The sequence below is a fragment of the Caloenas nicobarica genome, chromosome 1 (genome assembly GCF_036013445.1).
Source record: "Caloenas nicobarica isolate bCalNic1 chromosome 1, bCalNic1.hap1, whole genome shotgun sequence".
NCBI classification, from domain to species: domain Eukaryota; kingdom Metazoa; phylum Chordata; class Aves; order Columbiformes; family Columbidae; genus Caloenas; species Caloenas nicobarica.
Genome location: NC_088245.1, coordinates 746,895 through 770,895, shown reverse-complemented (window position 1 = coordinate 770,895; position 24,001 = coordinate 746,895). Strand labels below are relative to the sequence as shown.

Below are 24,001 nucleotides of genomic sequence, written 5' to 3'. Positions count from 1 at the left end.
GACAGTGATTGCAGCTCCAGACATGGATCATGGCTCCAGACACTGATCATGGCTCCAGACACACTCCAGCAGCTCCTGCTCCCCCCGGAGACCTGGCACGGCCACCTGTGGCCTCCGGGGTCCCCACTGCACTCAGGGGGGCTCCAGGGGACCCCTGGCTGTGGGGCTGGGCTGGGCTGTGGAGCTGGACCATGGGGCCCAGGTGCAGGACACGGGCACAGTGCAGGGTCAGGGTGCAGGATGTGGCCCCAGTGCAGGGTCAGGGTGCATGACACGGCCCCAGTGCAGGGTCAGGGTGCAGGACATGGCCCCAGTGCAGGATCAGGATGCAGGATGTGACTCAGCACCGGGTCCAGGGAAGGGGGTGACAGATGCTCACCCAAGGGGACAGGTGCTGGCGTGGGCAGGTGGCAGCTGGTGCCCAGTGTCCCCATGGTGCTTGGGCCTCTCCTTGGCTGGGTTGGGATGCATGGCTGGGCGTCACCCCCCCTTCTTGGGGGATCCCGGCTCAGCAGCCCATGGTGGGGGCAGAGCCTGTGTCAGCTCCGGGAAGTTCACTGCGGTGTCACCTCCCTGTCACCTCCTCACTGTGTCCCTCTGCATTGGGGACATTGTGCAGTTCTGGCAGCGCAGGAGGGGACGCAGGCAGGGTGTGCACAAGGTGTGCAGGCAGGGGTGTGCAGGCAGGGATGTGCAGGCAGGGATGTGCATGCAGAGTGTGCACATGGGGTGTGCACAGGGTGTGCAGGCAGGGGTTAGGGTGTATGATGTGCAGGCAGGGTGTGCAGGCAGCAGGCAGGGTGTCCAGGCAGGGATGTGCAGGCAGCATGTGCAGGGAGGGATGTGCAGGCAGCAGGCAGGGGTGTGCAGGCAGGGGTGTGCAGGCAACAGGCAGGGATGTGCAAGCAGGGTGTGCAGGCAGGGGTGTGCAGGCAGGGCGTGCAGGCAGCAGGCAGGGTGTGCAGGCAGGGTGTGCAGGCAGCAGGCAGGGATGTGCAGGCAGGCTGTGCAGGCAGGGATGTGCAGGCAGGGTGTGCAGGCAGGGTGTGCAGGCAGCAGGCAGGATGTGCAGGCAGGGTGTGCAGGCAGGGTGTGCAGGCAGCAGGCAGGATGTGCAGACAGGGTGGGGTGGCTGGACCCCCCCACACCCCCGCAGCCACCCGCGGGTGCTGCCGGGCTGGGGGTGCGGGCACAGGGTGAGGTGTCCCACCGGACACGGCCCAGGGGCTCTGTGCAGCGTGTCCCCGAGCGCGTCCCTGCCACCGTGTCCCTGAGCCGTGTCCCTGAGCCGTGTCCCTGAGCCGTGTCCCTGCCGCCATGCCCCGCTGCACGCTCCCGTCACGGCCACGCAGGCACTGGCGGGCACGGCTGACCGGGAGCACGGCTGACCGGGGACACGTTCCCTGGGGACACGGCTGACCAGGGACACCGCTGACCAGGGACACAGCTGACCAGGGACACCGCTGACCGGGGCCACGGCTGACCGGGGGCACAGCTCACCGGGGCCACGGCTCAGCGGTCCCGGTCCCCGCCCCACACACTTTTCACCCGGCGCTGACGTCCCGCTGCCGCCGGGACCCCGCGGGTGCGGAGGGCGAGGGGACCCCGGCCCGGCTGCGGGCACAGAGCGGGGGGGGCTCACACCAACAGCCTTTATTGCAAACATGTACAGAACAACCACGTCCCCGCTGCCCCCCCACCCCCCCAAAGCAGCACCAGGGCTCAGCGTGGCCCCCGCCGGCCCCGGGACCACCTCCCTCACTTCCCCCCCTTGTCGGCCGGCTTGTCGAAGAGCTCGGCGATGTCCAGCATGGCCTGGCGGATGTTCCTCCCGAAGCGCTTCGAGTCCTGCGGGCAGCACCCGTGAGACCCCGAGAGCAGGACCCGGCCCCCCCCCGCCCCTGGGGCCCCCCTGCACCCTGGGACCCCCGACACAGCCCACGCGGGCAGCACCACCAGCCGGGGGTGAGGTGGGGGTCCCACCGGAGGCGCCGGAACACAGGAGAGGGGCTGGGACGCGATGGGTTGGGGGTCCCACAGGGAGGGCTGGGACGCGATGGGGTGGGGTCCCACCTGAGGGGCTGGGATGTGGGGGGATCAGGGTCAGGGTCAGGGGGCTGCCCCAAGCCCATGGGGTCCCCACAGGAGACCCCATAGGATGGATGGCAACTGCAGCACCAGGAGAGCCCCCACTGCCTGTCCTGCCCTGGCCGGGGGTCCCCAGCTCCCATTTGGGGGATTCCCCCCGGCCGCCCCCCTGAGATTCTCACCGTCTCGGAGCTGGAGAACTTGCTGGAGATGTGGAAGGTGATGAGGTTCTCACCCGCAATGATGTAGGAGACGCCGTAGCCATCGTCTGCCACCTGTGGGGGAGGATGAGTCGGGCCATGGCACCCAATGGGGGCACTGGGCACCCAACGGGGGCACCCAAGGGAGCCATGGGGCTGGGCACCTGCTGTGGGGCTGGGGTACCCGCTGTGGGGTATCCGCTACAGACCCGCACTCCTGCCCATTGCACAGCCTGCTGTCCCACCGCACACACCCCCCTCCCCGTTCCTCCGGGACCCCCGGGATGCTCACAGGGCCGAAGCCGCCGCCGGTGGAGACGTGGTCAGGGTACTTGTTCAGGTCGAACATCTTCAGCTGCTGCTGCGGCGTCTGGCTGGTGGAGAGGCGCCAGGGCTCCGACAGCACCTGCGGGGATGGGGGGCTGCGGCTGGGCACCGCGCTGTGCCCCACTGCACCCCGCTGTGTCCTGCTGTGCCCCCATGCACCCCAATGTACCCCACTGTGCTCCACTGCACCCTGCTGCATCCTGCTGTGCCCCAATGCACCCCAATGTGCCCCACTGCACCCTGCTGTACCCCAATGCACCCACTGCGTCCTGCTGCACTCCACTGTGCCCCAGTGCAGCCCGCTGTGTCCTGATGCACCCCACTGCACTCCACTGTGCCCCACTGCACCCCACTGTGCCCTGATGCACCCCACTGAATCCTGTTGTGCCCCAGTGCTCCCCACTGTGCCCTGATGGACCCTGCTGTGCCCTGATGGACCCCAATGCACCCTGTTGTACCTCAATGCACCCCAATGTATCCCACTGCACCCGCTGTGCCTCGATGGACCCCAATGCACCCTGCTGCACCCCACTGTGCCTTTGATAGACCCCGCTGTGCCTCGATACACCCCACTGTGACCTAATGCACCCTGATGTACCCCACTGCACCCTGCTACACCCCACTGCACCCCAATGCACCCCACTGCCCGTGGGTGTGTGGGGCCAGGCAGGTACATCTGTGCTGGTGTCACCGTGCGGGCGCAGGCGCCGCTGCATCCCCGCACACAGCCCGGCTGCAGCGCCTGGCTGGCTGTGCCATGCGCAGGGTGACGCTGCAGGGTACCAAGCACAGGGGACATGCACAGGGTGACACACACAGGTGACAAGCACAAGGTGACATGCGCAGGGTGCCGTTGCTGTGACACACGGTGGCACGCTGGCGATGGCAGCTGGACATGTGCCTGGACCACGTGCAGTGTGTGCAGCCCTTGCACACGCATGTGCTATTGACATACAGAAGCGGGGGTGGCTTTTCCCCCATACATGATGTGTGTCACCGTCACAGCGTGGTGCTGTCCCCACAGCCCGGGCTCACCTGTGCCAGGAAGGGGGACTCCACGCCCAGGTAGCGCGACACCACGTAGAGGCAGAAAAGGTGGCGGTCGATGCCGGCGCCAGTCATGGCCATGCGGTACATGTGCTGGTGCTTCTCGGCCGCCAGCTTGAAGAGCCGCTGGCGCTCGGAGCGCTGGGGGGGCCGGGCTCAGTGTGGGGGTCTGGAGTCCTGTCACCCCAACCTGGCCACCCCAGGGGCTCTGGGTGGGGGGAGTCACCCCTGGTCCTGCCCACGGGGACAACAGCTGCACAGTTCAGGGGGAGACAGCCCGGAGGGATGGGGACAGGGATGTCCCCAAGGAATGACACTTTCTCCAGGGACAGGGATGTTGCCAAGCAATAGGGACATCTGCCAGAGATGGGGACCTCCCCAAGGAACAGGGACCCCCGGGAGGAACAGAGACCTCCCTGAGGGACAGGGAAGTCCCCAAGGATTGTGACCACCAGACACGGAGGCGCTGGCTGAGACGAGCTGTGCAGGGACAGCCCCGACCCATCTGGTGACAGCAGCTGGAGCCAAGGCCTCGGGGGGAGCTCTGGGGGCTTGGGGACACACAGCCCGGGCCCCACGCTTCACTCACGCTCTGCCGGGGGTCGGACATGCTGCGCACGAAGGCGGTGGACTCGGAGGTGCAGGACCGCACCGTCTCCGTCCGGCCCTCGCGGAACAGCCGCGTCATGGAGGCCTCGTACGTCAGGCAGAAGCAGCCCTTGTCCTGCCGAGGGGCTGGGTGAGACAAGGGACGGCCGGGGATGCTGTCCCATCCCTGTCCCTATCCCCATCCCTGTCCCCATCTCCATGTCCCCAAACCCAGCCCCATCCCTATCCTCATCCTCACCCTCATCCCCATCCCTGTCCCCATCCCCGTCCCCATCTCCATGTCCCCAATCCCATTGCCATCCCCATCCCCGTCCTCATCCTGATGTTGCCATCCCCATGCCCATGTCCCTGTCTCCATGTGCACAACCCTATCCCTATCCCCGTCCCTGTCTTCATCGTCATCTTCATCCTCATGTCCCCATCCCCATCCCTGTCCCCATCACCATCCCCATGTCCCCATCCTTGTCCCTATGTCCCCATCCCCATGTCCCCATGCCCATGTCCCCATCCCTGTGTTCCCATCCCCATGCCCATGTCCCCATCCCCGTGTTCCCATCTCCATGTCCATGTCCCCATCCCCGCCGCGGCTCACGCGGAAGTGGGCGAGCTGCAGGGAGATCTGGATGAAGGCGTCGGGGCTGGTGCGGCACTTCTTGATCAGCCCCTTCCCGAAGTCGGAGAACTGGAAGCAGCAGAAGTCCACGTCGTCGGCCAGCGCCTTGGCCAGGCGGTACGAGCTCTCGATGGCAGCGCAGCACTGCGGGAGGACAACGTGGGATGGGGCGCACGGCACTGGCCCACCAGCACCCGGGGGGGACGCTGGTGGCTCAGCCCCGCCCCCCCAGGGACAAACGAGGACATGGGGACACCGGAGGGACAGTGGGAGCCCGGTGCACTGACACTGTGGAATTTGGGGGTGTCTGGGGTGCAGAGCCCACCCTGGTGCTGTGGGGTTTGGGGGTGTCTAGGGTGCAGAGCCCACCCTGGTGCTGTGGGGTTTGGGGGTGTCTGGGGTGCAGAGCCCACCCTGGTGCTGTGGGGTTTGCGGGTGTCTGGGGTGCAGAGCCCATCCTGATGTCACAGGGTTTGGGCATATCTGGGGTGCAAAGCCCACCCTGGTGCTATGAGGTTTGAGGGTGTCTGGAGTGCAGAGCCCATCCCAATGCTCTGGGGTTTGGGGGTGTCTGGGGTGCAGAGCCCATCCCGATGCTCTGGGGTTTGGGGGTGTCTGGGGTGCGGGGGTGGTGTTGTGAGGTGCGGGGGTGTCTGGGGTGTGGAACCCACCCCAGTGCCGTGGGGCACAGTCAGGACCCCCCAAGCTCCCCCGGCACTTGGGGGCCAGACCCACCTCTGGGGGGATGTCCCACTGCAGGCGCTGGGGGGGGGCCAGCAGGGTGTCGGGCTCTCCCCGGCAGTGCCCCTCCTCCGTATAGCCCAGCTGGAATTTGTCTGTCCCGAGCATGAACTGGGGGGACAGGTGCCTCTGAGTGGGGGGCACCAGCCCCTCTGAACCCCTTAGTGTCGCCCCATCCCCCCAATCCACCCCCCAGCTGCCCCACTCCCTCCAGCATGGCCCCACACCCCCTGCAGCCTCACTCAGCCCAGTTTGTCCCAGGGATCCCTCCGGAGCAGCCCCCTTGGACACCCCCTGCCGAGGAGGGGGGTGCCCAGTTTGAGGGTGACCAACTGGGCGTCTCCAGCCTGGGGATCCCCAGCCTGGGAGTCCCCAACAGGGGTGCCCAACAGGGGTGCCCAACTGTGGAGCCCAATTGGGGTGCACAGAGGGGGTGCCCAGTGGGGTGCCCCATGTGCCCCCCGTTACCTCCCAGAGGTGCCCGATGATGGGCGCGTCGGCCCAGGAGTGCTCGGCGTTGGCCCCCAGCTTCCCATTCTTGTAGACCACCAGGGTGAAGGACTTGTCAAACCACCTGGGGGGAACAGGGGGTGAGGACAAGGTGGGTGCTGCGGCGGGGGCTGGGGGGTCCCTGGGTGCCCACCGGTCGTAGCAGTGGCCATGCAGCAGGGACTTGGCGTAGGCGTCCATGCAGCCCTCCCGGCCAGGGACATAGCCGTGCTCCTCCTCGTCCAGCGTCAGGAAGAACGCCGCGCGCTCGATGGCGTCCAGAGAAATCTTGTTCTTCCCGTGGCTGAAGAAGCGGGCTCGCGCCTCAGCCCAGGGCACCCTGCCGGGGGGACACAGGGGGTGACACCCAGAGCCACTCCGTCCTGCTGGGACTCCCCAGCCCACCGCCCCACAGCCCCAGGGTCTGGCACTAGGAGCCAGGAGGGCACGGCGGGGCTGGGGATGCCCATCGCCCTGGGAAGCCCCCCAAGCCCCCCACCCCAACCCACGCTGCAGCCCCCACCCGTGGGTAGCCCCAGATCCTGCTCAGGGGGCCATGAGGGTGCAGGGCTGGTGATGCCCCCTGAGCGCCCCAACCCCACATCCCAACCCACACTGCAGATTCCCCCACCCAGGGGTGACCCCAGGGTCCCCATCTTGGAGCATCCCCTCCATCTCCCTGTGCCCGCTCGCACCGCCCCGGGCAGCACCCCAGCACCCTCAGAGTCCCCAGGATCCCAGAATCTGCAGCACCCCAGCATCCCCATAACCCCGGCATCCCAGCACCCCCAGCATCCATCCCCAGAATCAGCAGCATCCCCAGCAACCCTGCCACCCAGCATCCCCAGCATCCCAGCACCCCCAGCATCCATACCCAGCATCCCCAGTGTCCCCAGCATCCCCGGTCCTCCCAGAACGCCCAGTACACTCAGCAACCAAAGCAACTCCAGTGTCCCCAGCACGTAAGTACTCCCCATACCCCCAGCATCCAACCCCAGCACCTCCCACACCCCCAGCATCCACCCCCAGCATCCACCCCAGCATCCCTGGCACCCAAACGTCGCCAGCACTCCCAGCATCCTCCCCCAGCACCCACCTCCCGCACCCCGGCACCCGCGGGTTGGGCCCGCGGCGGTGCCCACCTCTCTCCGGCAGTGAGTGCTGCCAGCCGCTCCTCGCCGGGCTGAGGGGGCGAGGGGTCGTCCAGGATGCGCTGGAACTGCTGCTCCAGGTCGCGGGGGCGCAGGTGCTGCCCCCCGTAGTACAGCCACACCTTGTAGAAGCGGCCTTTGTGGTACACGGCCAGGTGCTTGCTCTCCATCAGGTGCAGCAGCGTGTCTGGGGGGGAACACGGTGGTCACAGCTGCCCCATGGCACCGGGACCCCCCTGGGGTGGGGGCTGGGGTTGGGGTGCCCCCCAGCCCCCCGTACCCGTCTCCTTGCCCGGGATGCGGGTGGTGTTGAACATCCGTTCCGACTGGTAGGAGCACATGGGCACGATGCCCAGCGCCATCACCTGCATGGGGCAGTGATGCGGGGGGGCCAGGGTACCTGTGCCCCCATCTCCACCCCCTGAAACTCTAACCCCAGCCCCTCTGAACCCCCCTGAACCCCTGCAGCTCCAGGACCCTGTCCCAGTGGCACAGCAACTCCTCCCTGCCCCTGCCCCCCAGCCTCCCCTGCCCCCCTGCCCTCCCCACTGCCCCAGCCCCACCAGCCCCCAGCCCCCTGTGCTCACAGGGGGGATCTCCCCGCGGTCCAGCTTGCGGCGGTACAGCAGGATGGCGTGCACCGCGTTGCCCGCCCGGGCAGCCTGGATGTGGCTGGGGGTCACATAGAGGAAATCCTGGGGACAAGAGATGGGTGAGGATGCCGGGGGGGGTCCCGGTGGGGGTTCTGGCCACACCGGTGGTCCCCCCCGCCTTACCATGGCGTAGTAGTTGCTGTTGACCATGAGTGGGCTGCGGCCACGCAGGTAGATGTACTGCTCCCACCAGTCACTCACCTGCAGGGACAGGGATGGGGATGGGGGTGGCTGCAGGACCCCCTGCCGCATCCCCAGTGACCCAAGTCGCCCCTTCCCATGATCACAGGGGACCGCAGGGCCATGGGCTCGGGTTGGGGTCACCATCCCTGGTGTTGAAGAGGGGGGACCACCATTGTGTCCCCCACTCCAGCACTAGAGAAGCTCAGCGAACTCACGTAGTTGGTTGTCCACCAGGACTTGAGGATCAGGTACTTCTGCAGCCGTGGAGCCGTCTTCTCCTTGAACTCCTTGGCCAGCACCTCCATCCTGCTGTACTTCTCATCATCCATCAGCGGGCGCACCGACTCCAGGTACTGTGGGGAAGGGGCTCACTGTGACCCCCCATCCCTGTCCCACCGTGGAGGGACCCCCCTGTCCCCTCCCAGCCCTTACCCGGGTGATGGTGGCCTGCACGGAGGGCACGGGCAGCTTGGGGAGGGACGTCTGGAAGCTGTAGAGCAGGGGTTTGCGGATGGACAGCACCTTCATCAGTGCCTGCGGGGATGCAGAGGGGATGGAGGGGACAGGGCAGAGCAGCAGGACCGTGGTGTGGCCGTGCATCACCCGTGTGCCAGCTTCTGCTGCCGGCACCAGGAGTTGTGCATGTGCCCGCTGCACTGCAACCAGGTCCCAGATCTGCACTGCAGGTGGGTTCCAGGTCTGCACCGCAGACAGGTCCCAGATCTGCACCACAGCCGGGTTCCAGCCCAGCATGCTGTCCCTGTCCCAGCCCTGCACACTGTCCCTGTCCCCATGCCTGCACATTGTCCCTGTACCACTCCTGCACGCTTCCCTGCACACTGTCCCCATCCCAGCCCTGCACACCGTCCCCGTCCCTGCCCTCAGCATGCTGTCGCCTCCTCTGGGCCCCTGGCACCCACCACTCCCAGCCACAGAGCAGGGGCAGCTCGTCCCCACCGCCAGCAGCTTCACAACCCCCCAGCACTTTCCATACTGCACACACATACGCGTGTGCACACGCATGCACACGTGCGCACACGCAGACGCTCTGCACCCCATGCCAGCAGAGCGGGTGGGTGCTGGTGCCGCTCACCACCCAGATTTTGGTGCTGCGGCTCATTTTGCCATGAGGCTCGAACATCCAGCCATGGTAGGAGAGGAGCAGCTTGAGTGCCTGCCGGAACAGCAGCACGGCCGAGAGCCAGACGCCGGTGGAGAAGAGCACGGCACTCACCGCGGTCCGGCCTTCCATGCCCAGGAAGCGGCTGTGGGAACAGACGGGTCGGGGGGGACATGAAGGGCAGGACTCGCATGAGGATGTCCCCATGCAGGGCCATGCCTGTGGTGTTGAGGGACGTGTAGTGAGACCCCCTGGGGTATGTCCCTAAGAGGGGCCATGCCTGTGGGGTAGGGACATGTAGTGGGACCCCGGGGGGACGTCCCCAAGAAGGGCTGTGCCCATGGGGTAGGGACATGTAGCTGGGGACCTTGCAGGATGTCCCCAGGTGGGGCTGTGCCCATGGGGTAGGGATGTGCAGGGTGGGACCCCCTGGGGGATGCTGCGGGTCCCCATGGCCATGCTGGGGGGTTGAGGAGCATGTGAGGTGATCCCCCCTCCAGAGGATGTGACTGGTGGGGCCATGCCCATGGGCTGGGGGACATGTGGGGTGACCCTCCAGGGATGTGGTGGGGCTGTGCCCATGGGCGGGGGGACATGTGGGGTGACCCTCCAGGGATGTGGTGGGGCTGTGCCCATGGGCGGGGGGACATGTGGGGTGACCCTCCAGGGATGTGGTGGGGCTGTGCCCATGGGCTGGGGGACATGTGGGGTGACCCTCCATGGACATGGTGGGGCTGTGCCCATGGGCTGGGGGACATGTGGGGTGACCCTCCAGGGATGTGGTGGGGCTGTGCCCATGGGCTGGGCGTCCCCCTGGCCGTGCTCACCTCTCGGGCAGGTGGCGGCTGATGCGGGAGATCACCCCCAGGGAAGGGTCCACCTGGCAGTAGAAGGAGCCGGCGGTGGCCATCACCACCACCATCCAGCTGGAGGGGGATGCGGGGTACACTCCGGTCAGGAAGCTGTTCTGTGGGCACAGCAGGGTCAGGCTGGTGGGGACAGCGGGGACAGGGAGGACAGTGGGGACGGGGAGTCCGACCACCTTGGCGCAGATCAAGCGCTTCTTCCAGGAGTAGACGCCGGCGAGGTAGAACTGCTTGACAGCCTCGCGGCTGAGGTGGAAATCCAAGCCCTCGGGGGTGACGGTGAACTGGAAGGCCACGGCCTGGTGAGCTTCTGCCATCTTGGGGCTCTGCCGGCACCTGCCGGGGGACAGCGGTGCTGAGTGTGGGACGGTCACCCCCGGGATATGTTGCCCGAGACAGAGCGGGGACCCCCGCCCGGCCCCAGCGCCGCAGCTCGGGGAGCAATGCCGGGGGGTCCCTGCCCGCGGTGGCTGCCGTGGCGCTGCCCGGGTGTCCCGGTGCCAGCGTGACGGCCGCGGTGCCAGCACGGCCGTGTCCCCGGGGAGCCTGCCAGCCCGGTGCGCGTGCAGCGGCCCAGTCACGCGGTGCTGGCCGGGCGCCCACTGAGGAAAGGGTCAGCGCCGCCTGCGGCCCGTCACCGAGCCGGGGAGACGGGACAGGGGACGGTGGCGCGGACACACCCCCGCTCACCGGCAGCTGCCCGCGGTGAACCCTCGGAGGACATGGCAGCACCTGCCCCTGCGCTGGCACACGCCGTCCCCGCGCAGGCAGCGGCAGCTGCGCTGGAGCTGTGGGGCAAGGGACAGCCTGGGGACCCACCGGTGTCCCTGGCCGGGGCTGCTGGGCCCATGGGTGCTGCTGGGGCCCGGCCTCGGGACAGGGGAGCCCGCAGGGGTGCCCTGGGGTGGTGGGAGCCCCCAGGAGGTGTCCCTGGGGTGAGAGGATTCCCAGGGGTGTCCCTGGGGCAGGGGAACCCCCAGGGGCATCCTCGGGACAGGGGGAGCCCCCAGGGGTGTCCCTGGGGAAGGGGGAGCCCCCAGGGGTGCCACAAGGGCGGCCGTGCTGAGGGTGCCCTCACACGAGGGCGTCCTTGGGCTGAAGGGAAACAGCAGCAGCTCAGCAAGAGCCAAGTCACACCGCTACCGCTGCACTGCACTGCACCACGCAGCTACACAGCACCGCACTGCACTGCACCAAATAGCTACACGGCACTGCACCGCACTGCACCAAATAGCTACACGGCACGGCACTGCACCGTACCACATGGCTACGCTGCACTGCACTGTACTGCACCGCGCTACACTGCATGGGTACACTGTGGTGCATGGTTGTGTTGCACTGCACAGCTACGCTACAATGCACCACACAGCACTGCATGGCTACACTGCACTGCACCACTCTGCACTGAACTGTGCTGCACCACACTGCACCATACGGCACTGCACAGCACGGCACTGCCTTGTACTGCACTGCACTGCACTGCATGACACTGCACTAAACCACATCGCCCTGCACTGAACTGCACCACAGCGTGTGGCACTGCCCAGCTCCTGGCTGCACTGCACTGCACTGCACTGCACCCTGCTGCAGGCAATCACCCTGCACAGCACGGCACTGCATAGCATGACACGGCGTAGAATCATAGAATCATAGAATCACAGAATCATCGAATCGCAGAATCGTTTTGGTTGGAAAAGCCCCTCAAGACCATCAAGTCCAACCATAACCCAGCCCTGGCACTGCCCCATGTCCTGAGAACCTCATGTCCGTCTGTCCAACCCCTCCAGGGATGGTGACTCCAGCACTGCCCTGGGCAGCCTGTTCCAATGCCCCACAGCCCTTTGGGGAAGAAATTGGTCCCCAGATCCAACCTCAGCCTCCCCTGGCGCAACTTGAGGCCATGGCACAACCCCGCACCGCGCGTCACACGTCACAGCAGTGTCACCGCAGTATCACCGCGGTGTCACCGCAGGCTCCCGGGGGCCCCGCAGGGCCCGTGTCCGCGGGCGGGACGAGCCCCCGTGGGGCCGGACCCCCCCCCGGCCGCAGCCGGTAGCACAAGGTCACCGGGACCGGCCCGCGGAGCCCCCGGACGAGCGGCCCCGCCCGAAGCCGCCGCCCGGCCCGCGGAGCCTCCGCCCCGCCCGGGGCCTCGGGCCGCTCCCGGCGCTGCGGGCGGAGGGGCGGCGGGGCCGGGACCCACCGCAGGACGGGCAGCCGAGGAGCGGGCGCAGCGGCTCTGCGGGACGGTCCCAACGGCCACGGGGGACCCGCGGCGCGCGGGTGCGGGGCCGTTGGGTCCCCGCGCCGGGGGGGTCCGGCCGGTGCGGCTCCCGTTCCGGGGCTCCCCCACGCGTGGCTCCCCCCGCCCGCCCGGTGCCCGGTACCTGCTGGGGGCGCGGACGGCGGGCGGCAGCCCCGGGGACGGCGGCTCCTGCGCCCGCTGCGCCCCGGTAACCGGACACCGGCGGCGGGCGGGACCCGCTACATGGCCCGAAATGGCAGCGACGGCCGCCGCTCCTCCCCCGCGCCGCCCGCGGCCTCCCCCGGGAGGGACCGACACCCGGCAGGGACCGACCGACACCCGGCAGGGACCGACGGACACCCGGGCAGGGATCAACACCCGGGAGGGACCGACCGACACCCGGCAGGGACCGACACCCCGGGTGGAACTGACACCAGGCAGGGACCGACCGACACCCGGCAGGGACCGACCGACACCCCAGGAGGGACTGACCGACACCCGGGCAGGTCCCCGCGCCCCCGCAGGCCGGTCCCCTGTGCCATGTCCACCGTGGGCAGTGTGGCCCTGGGCCTGTCCCGGTTCCTGCCCGGGGCTGTGCTGGGCACATCCCGCGGGGCCCGATCCTGGGCAGCGCCAGGCAGGGGTGGGCAGAGGAGCAGCCGCTGCCTGCAGGTCCTGGCCTTCCCGTCACTGCTCCAGAGCAGAACAGGGGCAGCTGCACACACTGCTGGCCCGGCTGGAGGTGTCTGGAGGAGGTTCGTTGAATCACAGGATGGTTTGGGTTGAAGGCCCTTCCCAGCTCCCCCAGTGCCCCCGCTGCCATGAGCAGGGACATCTGCACCAGCTCAGGTTGCTCAGAGCCCCGTCCAGCCTGGCCTGGGATGTCTCCAGGGATGGTTCATCCACCACCTCTCTGGGAACCTGGGCCAGGCTCTCACCACCCTCAGGGCAACAATTTCTTCCTCATGTCTGGCCTGAATCTCCCTCCTTTAGTTTAAAACCATCACCCCCTGTATTATCACAACAGGCCTCACTCAAAAGTCTGTCCCCATCTTTCTTCTTGGCCCCTTTTAAGCACTGAAAGGTGCAATAAGGTCTCCCCGGAGCTTCTCTTCTCCAGCTGAACACCCAACTCTCCCAGTCTCGGATCATTTCTGGGGCTCCTCTGGCCCCTCTCCAGCAGGTCCATGTGTGTCCCGTGCTGAGGACCCAGAGCTGGCCCAGCACTGCAGGGGGGTCTCACAGAGCGGGGCAGAGGGGCAGGATCCCCCCAAACCTGCTGCCCACACTGCTGGTGACACAGCCCAGGACAACATTGGTTTCCAGGCTGTAAGCGCATGTTGCTGGGTCATGTTGAGCTTCTCGTCAACCAACACCCCGAAGTCCTCCGCAGGGCTGCTCTCCATCCCCAGCCTGGACTGATACCAGGGGTTGCCCCAAACCAGGTGCAGGACCTTGCACTTGGCCTTGTTGAACCTCATAAGGTTTGCACAGTCCCACTTCACCAACTTGTCCAAGTTCAGGCGAACCACAGCAGCATGATCCCACCCTCCCAGCCCCATCCTTGGGCAACGTCTGACCCCCAGCGCTGGCAGGGGGCTCATGGGGCACACGGGTGTGCACAGGCTGCTCACCCACACATGCACACATGCCTGGGTGTGCGCTCGGTGCCACCACGGCCAGGGCATGTCCCCTGTGAGACCCCCAGGCCTCAGCCCCTCCTGGGGCCGGGCAGGGGGCGGCCGAGCCCCCAGCGCCCTGCAGAGCTGCCGGGCAGCCGCAGGGCTGTAAATACCCAGTGTGGGTGAAAGAGGAGTTGGGTGAGCACTGAGTGGGGGGCAGTGGGCCCTGACTCCCCAGCGGCTCCACACTTGGCCCCACACGTGCTGGGGGGCAGCTCCTGACCGTGAGCTCCTGTTGAACCCCCAGGCGCTGGCTGATGGGACTGGGGATAGGGTCTGGGGAGAGGGGTTGGAGAGAGGGTTAGACCGCACATGCTGCTATGGGGCAGCCCCCCACCCACTGTGACAGCCCAGCAGTGGGAGGCAGGAGGGACTGGGATGGCCTGGGACACCCCGGGACACCCCGGGGCTGGGGACGAGCAGGGAGGAGGTGGCAGTCACGGGGACAGGACAACGAGCAGGCAGTGCCATGTACCACCGCAGTGTTTATTGGTCTGAGGACACTTACATTCTGCTGCCGGGAGGGGAGGGAAGGGGCAGCCCCAACCTGGCCGTGCAGGGGGGATGCCCTGGGGGGCCAGGGAGCAGCTGCAGGTCCCGCCCTGGCCCCAGAGCTCTGGAGGGGTGTGGGGGGGAATGAGACGCAAGGGCAGGTCCCCCGCACCCCTCTGCCCCCAGCAGTGCCCTGGGACCTCCCAGCGTCCCTGCCCGGACCCCTCGCAGCAGGACGGCTGAGCCCCTGCCCCACCATGGCCACCAGCCAGTACCCAGGGCTCAACCCCCTCTTGGTGCCAGCAGTGCAGAGGCAAGGGCTGTGCCAGGGCCGGGGGGCTGTGCCATGGCCGGGGGGGCTGTGCCAGAGGCAGTGAGGAGCCGGCCGTGGGCAGCACCGCAGGGGCAGACAGCAGCAGGTGCTGCCAGGCGGGGCAGGGGCAAAGCCACGGCCCCACAGCCACCGCTGTGGGAAGGGTGTCCCCTTTCCCAGGGGACATGGACCAGGCAGACCCATCTCTCTCACTGGGGACACCAGCCCCCGAACCGTTACAGCTCCCCTGGGCAGCACGGGCTGTGGGGCAGCCCCCCACAGACAGGGGCAGCCCCCCGGGAGGGGACACTGCTGCGTCCCTGGCCTGTCCCACGGCACAGGGGCTGCCGGGGCGGGTGGGGGGCTGCGGGGTCGGGGCGTGCAGGCAGGGCTGGGCAGCTGCTCTCAGCAGCACTGTGCCTTGTGCTGGAAATACGCCTCGAAGCGGCTCTGTGCATAGTCCTGGGGGGGAAGGGGGAGTCAGGGATGGCCAACACCCCCTCAACACTCCCCAGCCCCCCAACTACCCCATTTGAGAAGGGAGTGAGATGCAAGGGATCCCCATGGCCCTCCCAGTGCCTGCGGGCAGTGCTTACCAGGTACCCGAACTTGATGGTGGAGATCTTGGCCTGCAGGATGGACCACAGGCCCCAGAAGAAGTGAGAGGCCAAGGCGAACCTGTGGGATGGGGAGCAGCAGTCAGCCCCGCTGGCCCCCCCGGCCCTGCCCCATGGCAGCGGCAAGCAGGAGGGAGTGGGGACCAGGGGACATGCCCCAGGACAGCCCCCACGGCCACAGGGACCCCCCACCATCCCCGCATGTCCCTCACCGGTTGATCTCGGTGAGCATCTCCTCCTCGATGCGTGCCTGCTCCTCGTGCGTGGTGTCCCCGCGCCGCCCCGAGTCCTCCGAGAGGTAGTGCCGGATGAAATGCAGCTGGAGGGGGACAGAGCGGGCAGGGACGTCCAGCACAGCCCCCCCACCTCACGTGCACCCCCAGGAGCCCCACTGCCGAGGCCAGGGCAGCTCTACCTGCTGCTGCCGGCTGGGGTAGTTCTCTGGGGACGCCTTGAAGAACGGCCAGGAGTCGTGGGTGTAGTTGTAAACCCACTCACAGAAGTGGTTGCCAATGTCGAAGCCCCTGGGGAAAGGGGGGGTGAGCAGAGCTGCCCCCCTGCAGGGCCCAGCACAGCCCCTCGCAGCCCCCAGACCCACCGGTAGTTGTAGCTGCTGTACTCGAAGTCGATGAGCATCAGCTTGTCGGAGGAGTCCTCATGCCCAGCCAGCAGCAGGATGTTCCCTGCACAGACACAGGGCTGGCTCAGGGGGGGCCCTCCAGCTCTCCTGGAGCCGGCGGGGGTCGGAGGGGGGCAGGATGCCCAGCCCATGCCCTCTGCGAGGGGCCGCGGCCGCCCGCCCGCCACACTCACCCTCCTGGACATCATTGTGGCAGAAGACGACAGGCGAGGGGGTGGCCTCCAGCAGCTCCCTGCGGGACAGGGGACAGACACCTCAGTGGGGGCAGGACCTGCTGGCTCTCGGCCACCAGACACAGGGACACGGGGCGACCGCTGCACGCAGGCAGACAGAGCTACAGACACAGCTGGGACACAGAGCACAATGAACCTGGTGGGAACCCTGCCCCAGGGACGCAGGGACCCCCCGAGCGCTGTCCCCAGGGCCTGCGCAGGGCCCTTGGGCTGATGGCACCCACCGAGGATGTGGGACAGAAGGGACAAGTTTCCAGAGAAGCCACATCCCCCCAGGCTCCCTGCGAGGAGGCTGCGATGCAGCAGGGTCAGCCCCTCTGCACCGTGCCGTGCCGGGGGGGTCACCTGAGGCTCTTCATCTCTTCCTGCAGGTTGTAAGTCTTGAGGTGGTTGAACTTCTTCAGCTGCGCTTCCTCAGGGAAGGTGAGCTCCGAAATCTGCTTCAGGTACCTGCGGCACAGGAGATGGTGCTGTGGCGGGATGGACACTCCTGCGTGCTGCCACCCCACCACGTCATCTCTTCCCAGTGCGCTGCAGAGCCGGGGACACCGGGGAGCTGCCACAGAGCTGCTCTGTGCCTTGTCCCCATGGGCCCCCCCTCAGCAGCTGGCCGGGAAACCCCCCTGTTCTCCAGCCCCCGGGATGTCAGGGGCTGAGGTGACCTGGGAGCCCATGCCGGCGGCTGCCCTCACCACTCCATGGTCCCAAACAGCCACTTGGGCTCCTTGTTGAAGGGCATCACCATGCCGTGGAACCGCGACATCTTCACCGCGATCTCCTTGGAGATGTCAGGGTCCCGCAGGTCCTCGGTCCGCAGGCGCCGGCTCTGGGGGGACGCGGCAGCCACGTGAGCAGCCCCAGGAGCCGGCTCGGCCCTCAGCGGCACAAGAAGCCCCGTGGGGCGTCTGGCCGGAGCCAGGGCGAGGGGCCCCCAGTGGGTCCTCCAGGACAGGGTTGGGGGAGAGCGTGTCCCATACCGGGATGTACTGCTCCAGCCGCCCCTGCGGAAACACCCCATACAGCCGCGGCCCCAGCGCCCGCTCGGCCAGGATGGCAAACATCACACTCTCCAGCACCAGCGAGTCCACGCCCTGCAGACACGGGCAGTGACCCCGTGGGCAGTGACACCCCCACAGCCCCCCTGGCAGCCCCGCCAGAGACACGGGGCAGCTGCCAGGTCCAGGCCGGGAGGAAGATGCCGGCAGAGCCCCAAGCCCTGTGGCTGCCCGGGGCTGCTGGTTGGGGGGGCTGCTGGTTGAGGGGGCCGGTTGGGGGGCCATGGCTGCCCGCGCTTACCTGCAGGATGGCCCCATAGACGCGCAGCAGCACCTGCCGGGGCTCGTCCCCCACGCTGAGGATGTGCTCGGGCAGCGCGCACTTGAACAGCAGGTTGCTGAGCCCCCCACTGCAGGCACAGGGTGGTCACTGGGCGGGGCGCCAGGGGGAGGAATGGTGGGGGAGAAACAGGGGCAGCTGGATGGGGGACACAACTGCGGGAGTGACTGGGGCACCAGAGGGGACAACTGGGGTACCTGGCAGGAGACAGGGACACCAGTGGGGATGGGACAACTGGAGGGCACTGGGAGGGCACTGGACCACCAGTTGGGGGGTAACAGGGACGCTGTGGGGGGGCACGACTTGGGGCAATGACACAACTGGGGAACCTGATGGGGGAACTGGGGGGAGGACTGGGGCACCGCGGAGGGACAACTGGGGCACCTGGCAGGACACAGGGTCACCAGTCAGGGGAGCAACAGGGTGGCACTGGGAGAGTATTGGGCCACCGGCTGGGGGGCAACAGGTAGGCACTGGGGGGGACTGGGCCACAGGGAGCGGGAACAGAGGCACTGGGAGGGACACGACCTGGGGACAGACTGGGGCATCCGATGGGGGAACTGGGGGGAGTGACAGGGGCACCGCGGGGGGACAACCGGGGCAGCTGGCAGGGCACAGGGTCACCGGCCTTGGGGGGGCACCGGGAGGGGACTGAGCCCCGGCCCGGGGCAGGGAACAGGGACACGGCGGGGGACACAACCGGGAGAGCGGCGGGGGGCCTGGGGGGGGGAACTGGGCCACCGGGGCGGGAGGGACACGGCCGGGGACACCGGGATGGCGCCGCGTCCCCCGGGGCGATGACACCGGCGGGGCGGAGCCCGGTGACCGCCGCCGGCTGCGTCTTCCGCGATCGGCTCGTACCTGACAAGTCCGATCCCGAACTCTTCGGGCCCGATGAGCTTCCAGGAACCGGCGAGGAACTCCCGGCACCAGGCGTAGGCCTGCAGGCGGGTGGCGGCGGGCACGTCCCCAGCCCCGGCGCCGCTGCCCTCTCCCGCCGCAGCCGCCATGGCCGCCCCGCCCGCCCGTCGCGGCCCAGGGGGCGGGGCGGGGCGCTCGCCGGCCCAATGGGGAAGCGCCCCGGTGATGATGTGGCGCAGCGCGACCAATGGGCGGGAGCGGCGAGGATGCGGCGGAACGTGGAGGTGAAGGCGCGGCTGCGGAGCGCGGCGGCGGCGCGGGGCGCGGCGGAGCGGCGCGGGGGAGCGGGCCGGGCCCTGGCGCAGGCAGACACCTTCTTCCGCGTCCCGCGGGGCCGCCTCAAGCTGCGCCGCACCCCGGTGAGCGCGGGGCCTGCGCGGGGTGCCCGGGCCACGAGGAGCTGGGTGCGGGGCTGACCCTGGGCACCGGGGAAGGGGCTGGAGCGCGAGTGCGATGGGAGCGGCTGAGGGAGCTGGGGGTTCAGCTGGAGAACAGGAGCTGAGGGGAGACCTTCTGATCTCTGACCTGCCTGAAAGGAGCTTGGAGCCAGGGGGGGTCGGGCTCTGCTCCCCAGGAACAAGCGCCAGGAGCAGAGGAAACGGCCTCAAGTTGCGCTGGGGAGGTTGAGGTTGGATCTGGGGAACAATTTCTTCCCCAAAGGGCTGTGGGGCATTGGAACAGGCTGCCCAGGGCAGTGCTGGAGTCACCGTCCCTGGAGGGGCTGGACAGACGGACATGAGGTTCTCAGGACATGGGGCAGTGCCACGGCTGGGTTATGGTTGGACTCCATGAGCTCGAGGGGCTTTTCCAACCAAAACGATTCTGCGATTCTATGGCCCTGACACTTCCTGACCCTGATGCCTTCCCAGGACGGCCGGGGGGAGCTGATCTTCTACGAGCGCCCTGACGCCACCGGCCCCAAGCTCTCCCGCTTCACCATCACCCCCACGGACGACCCCGATGGCCTGGAGGTGAGCGCTGGTGGGTTCCCCGGGACAGGGTGCCCAGCGGTGCTGGGTGCTCCCCGCCACAGGGCTGGGTGGGACACCCAGCACCCACGGCCTGGCCAGCACCTTGCTGGGGGCTTGCGCCATCGGCTTTGCCACGCGGCACGTCCCGGCGCTGCGGCTGCCCCTGCCCGGCATGCTGCTGGCCGCAGGCAGCTCTTCTCCTGGTGCACAGGCGGTGCTGGGGCAGGCGCTGGGCGTGCTGGGTGTGGTGAGGAAGGAGCGTCTCCTCTTCCTCGTGGGACAGACCCGGGTGCACCTGGACAGCGTGGAGGGGCTGGGAGACTTCCTGGAGCTGGAGGTGAGTGGGCACGGCCGGGGCGTGTGTGCTGGCCCCGCGGTGTCTCGGCGTCACCGTCTCTGTGCCCGCAGGTGGTGCTGACTGAGGAGCAGAGTGTGGAGGACGGCGAGCGTGTGGCCCGTGAGCTGATGAAGGAGCTGGGGGTCGAGGAGGAGGATCTGATCTCCGGTGCCTACCTGGACCTTCTCCTGGCCAAGGGGGAGTCACGCTCGTGAGGGCTTGCTGGTGTCCCCACCCCAGGGATGGAGCCTCCTCACTGGGCTGTGACAAGCACTGAGAGCAGCGGGGACACGGCCACCCCATGGTGACTGCTGCCCCCTGCCCACCCCATGGACACCTGCTGTCCCCTGCCCTCTGCTGCACAATAAAAGCTGGGGACAAGTGACGTCTGTGACTGGCTGTTCCAGTGGGTGCTGGGGCCTAAGTGCCGAGGTCAGGACACACATGGTCACCCCTTGGCACCCTGCTGTGCCGGTGGAGAGGGGGTGCCGGCCCCAGGGGGGCTCCCAGCTCTCCTCCCATGGGGCACGGGGCTGTGGGGACGGGGCATGGAGGGCGCTGGGGTGGGCAGCAAAGCCCAGCCCTGAGCTGGGATTACATCCCCTCCCCACACTCGGGGCCGTGCCGGGAGCAGAGCCCAGCGGTGCCGGGGAGGCAGAGGGGGGGTCTGCGCTGCTGCAGCAGCAGATGGGTCAGTGGGGGGGCCAGGGGGGCTGGAGGCAGCTGTGCTGCTGTGCCATCTGCCTGCTGCCAGCTAAGCCGATGTTGTGGCTGCCTGATCCTGTCTGGGGGGGGACAGGCAGGGCTGAGGGGCTGGGTGGGGGCTGGAGGGTCTGTGGGGCAGCATGGCTGGGCAGGCGGGGCAGGGGCAGGGCCCACTCCTGGGGCCAGTGTGGGGCAGGGGCTGCCAGGGTGGGGGCTGCTGCTCCACTGCAGAGGAGCCTGTCAGAGATGGGGACACCAGGGACATGCCAAGGGACAGCAGGAGAGGAAAGTCCTGTGGGAGTCACAGGCAGAGGAGCTGTGCCTGGGGACAGGCAGGAGGGGAGCAGCCACGGCCCCTGCTCTGCCTGAGATCACTGTGCCCCTGTCCCCAAGCCCACCCTGCTCGCGGGGTGACCCAGCTCATGGGGTGACCCTGCTTGTCAGGTGCTGCTGAGCTTCACGGGGTGGGGCATCTCCCCTGTGAGCCCCTCCCCAGGAGCCCCCATCCCGGGGTGCTGAAAGGGCCGTGCCGTGGGGTTGGTGGGATGGGAGTCGGTGCAGGCGTTGCCTGTTGGTGACGGAAGGGTGGTGGTGGCTGCCTGATGTGCCTCTGCTTGGGCTTTAAGCTTGGATTTTAAGGGTCTTTTCCAGCCTAAACGACTCCGTGCCCACAGGATGGGCAGTGCCCTTCAGGCAGCTGCTGCCTGCACCTGGGAATGGAGCAAAACCCCTCCGGGGTTCAGCTGCCCTCAGGGAAACCACTCCCTGAGCTCTGCCTGTGAGCTGGAGGTTTTTGTCCGCACAGACACCCAGGGAGGCTGCTTCCCTGCACCCCCAAGCATGCTCTGGGGGGCTGGGTGGATGGGGAGGCAGGGCCAGTGCTGGTCCGAGGGCTGTGGTGTGGGGGCATCACCTGGACAGCTGTCCCCTTGCGCACTCTGGGCTGGCACAAATGTGGCCTTGGTCTCCCTGGGGCTCCATCCATTGGGAGGGGCGGGTGGCTGGATGCGGTGGGGCAAAGGGGGCAAAGGGGGCTGCAGAACCCCGCTGGGCTCAGCACCCCGGTGGGGCACTGAGGGACCCAGGACCCCCTGGGGCAGCGCGGGGATCCCAGCCTCTGGGGCTGCCTGTGGCTGCAGTCAGAGGGACCAGACCATGGGTCCCCAGGGCCTGGCACAGGGCCATGTCTCAGCCTGGGGGGGCACAGCCCAGCCCTGCCATAAGCCAGTCCCAGCAGAGGCCAAGGAGCCATGGAGAGGGGCTGTGGCACCAGTCCCCCATTCCCATGGCCTTTGGACCCCCCAGTGTAACCTGTCCCCCAGGGCACGGATGCCTCCACTGCCTCTGGGCCCTCATGGCCCCTTGCAGCCTCTCTGACTCCCCCACCCCTAGTGCCTTCAGCAGCTTCTGCCCCCATAATTGCATCCTGTCAACCACTGCATGTCCCCCAGACACACTGACACATGGGGCCTGCTGTCCCCTTTGGCCCCCTGTGCCCCTCCCCTGGCACAGATTGTCCTCACTGCCCCTGAGCCCCCCCTCACTGTATCGTCCTGCTTCCCAGTGCAGTGTCCCCCCACCCCCAAGGCCTGCAGGGCCCCTTGCAGCTTCTAGAACCCACTCACTCCCTCTCGACCCCCCCCATTTCACCCTGTCCCCTCACTGCACAGACCCCCCAAAGTCTCCTGAGCATCTCGTCCTTGTGCATGTACCCGCACTCATCCTGGGCACCCCACTGCACCTCCGCCCCCAAAGCACAGACCCCCACTCCTCCTGGACCCCCGTTGTGTCTCCATCCCAATGCACCCTCCCCTGTTGACCTCCACTATTTCTGTTTCCCCTCCCCCATTTCTCTCTGCCCCCAAAGCAGGAACGCCCATCACCTCCTGGATCCCACATCGCCCCTGCCCGCCCCCCACCGTGCCATCAGCACCAGGGCCTGGACAGCCCTGATCCATCAGCACCAGACACTGAACAGCCCTGATCCGTCAGCCCCGGCACCAGACAGCCCCGGCCCGTTCAGCCCCGAGCACCGGACAGCCCCGAGCACCGGACAGCCCCGAGCACCGGACAGCCCCGGGCCCGTTCAGCACCGGGGCCAGGACAGCTCGGCCCGTTCAGCACCGGACACCGGACAGCTCCCGCCGCGCCGCCCCGGGGCCGCCTCTGCCCGCGCGGGCCGGGCTTGCGCCGCCTCCACCTCCCGAAACGGCTCCTGCCCCCCCTTACAGCTCCCTCTAGACCCCCTGCCCCTCTCATACAGCCCCTGCACCTCCCTATAGACCCCCTGTCCTTCCCTATAGACCCTCTACCCCTCCCTATAGACCCCATACCACTCCCTATACAGCCCCTGCCGCTCCTTATAGACTCCTGTCCCTCTCATACAGCCGCCTGAGTCTCCCTATATGGCCCCGCGCCTCCCTATACAGTCCCCAACCCTCCCTATGGACCCCCTGCCTCTCTCTATACAGCCCCCTGACCCTCCCTATACGGCCCCTGCACTGCCCTGCTCGTCCCCTATAGCCCCCTGTGACCCCCGCACTTCCCTGTACAGTTCCCAGCCCGTCCCTGTGCAGCCCCCTGAATCTCCCGTATATATCCCCCAACACGTCCCTATAGGGTCCCCCGCAGAGCCCCCCCTGCAGCTCTGCCCGCCCCCCGCACAGCCCTGCGCCCCCCAGCCCTCTGCACTTCCCCGCACCATACCCCCATGTACCCCCACTCCCTGTCCTCCCTTATACAGCCCCCTCTCTGTCAGCCCTCATCTCCCCTATAGAACCCCCACTACCCTCCATAGGGAACAGCCAGCACCTTCCTGCTTCCCCTCTATACAGGCCCCACGGCCCCCTCCTTACACATCCCCCTCTCCCCCCCCTATAGAGCCCCTAGCTCCTCACTCCTCCCTACACAGCCCTCTCCCCTCCTTAGAGAGCCCCCCCGCTCCCTCTTTGCTCATTAGCCCCTTCCTGCTCCCCCCCAGCCTCCCCCCCGAGAGCATGTGCCTCGCCCCGCTCCCCTCCCTCTACCCACTCCCTATAGCCCCACTCCCCTTTCTATAGCACCACCCGCTCCCCTCCCTATAGCTCCACTCCCCTCCCTATAGCACCACCCGCTCCCCTCCCTATAGCCCCGCTCCCCTTCCTATAGCACCACCCGCTCCCCTCCCTATAGCCCCGCTCCCCTTTCTATAGCATCACCCGCTCCCCTCCCTATAGCCCCGCTCCCCTCCCTATAGCCCCGCTCCCCTCCCTATAGCACCACCCGCTCCCCTCCCTATACCCTCGCACCCCTCCCTATGCGCTCCTCCCCACGACCGCCGCCCGCCCCCCCGTACCTTCTCCCTCTGCCTTTACCCCGCTCCCCCCGGCAGCCCCCGCCCCTCCCGGCTCCTCCCTCGCTCCGAGCCCCCGTCCCCCGCCCCCG

General features: G+C 67.8%; 2 protein-coding genes across 2 annotated transcripts; both read right to left on the bottom strand.

The window, feature by feature from the left end:
- Positions 1-1,718: 1,718 nt before the first annotated feature.
- On the bottom strand, positions 1,719-12,569 carry CPT1B (carnitine palmitoyltransferase 1B). The gene is made up of 19 exons (XM_065629728.1): positions 12,475-12,569; positions 10,264-10,423; positions 10,049-10,188; positions 9,195-9,366; positions 8,534-8,635; positions 8,317-8,454; positions 8,042-8,119; positions 7,853-7,960; positions 7,546-7,630; positions 7,257-7,452; positions 6,269-6,454; positions 6,094-6,199; positions 5,620-5,736; positions 4,864-5,028; positions 4,252-4,386; positions 3,651-3,803; positions 2,581-2,694; positions 2,271-2,363; positions 1,719-1,848 (listed from the first exon to the last, which is right to left on the bottom strand). The coding sequence occupies exons 2-19, from the start codon at positions 10,402-10,404 to the stop codon at positions 1,759-1,761; spliced, it is 2,319 nt and encodes a 772-aa protein (XP_065485800.1). The 5' UTR covers positions 10,405-10,423; positions 12,475-12,569; the 3' UTR covers positions 1,719-1,758.
- A 1,918-nt stretch (positions 12,570-14,487) lies between these two features.
- Positions 14,488-18,669, bottom strand: CHKB (choline kinase beta). The gene is made up of 11 exons (XM_065633288.1): positions 18,506-18,669; positions 17,606-17,714; positions 17,287-17,400; positions 17,002-17,135; positions 16,655-16,759; positions 16,250-16,308; positions 16,035-16,119; positions 15,852-15,960; positions 15,649-15,755; positions 15,416-15,497; positions 14,488-15,281 (listed from the first exon to the last, which is right to left on the bottom strand). The coding sequence occupies exons 1-11, from the start codon at positions 18,652-18,654 to the stop codon at positions 15,225-15,227; spliced, it is 1,110 nt and encodes a 369-aa protein (XP_065489360.1). The 5' UTR covers positions 18,655-18,669; the 3' UTR covers positions 14,488-15,224.
- Between the last annotated feature and the right edge of the window lie 5,332 nt (positions 18,670-24,001).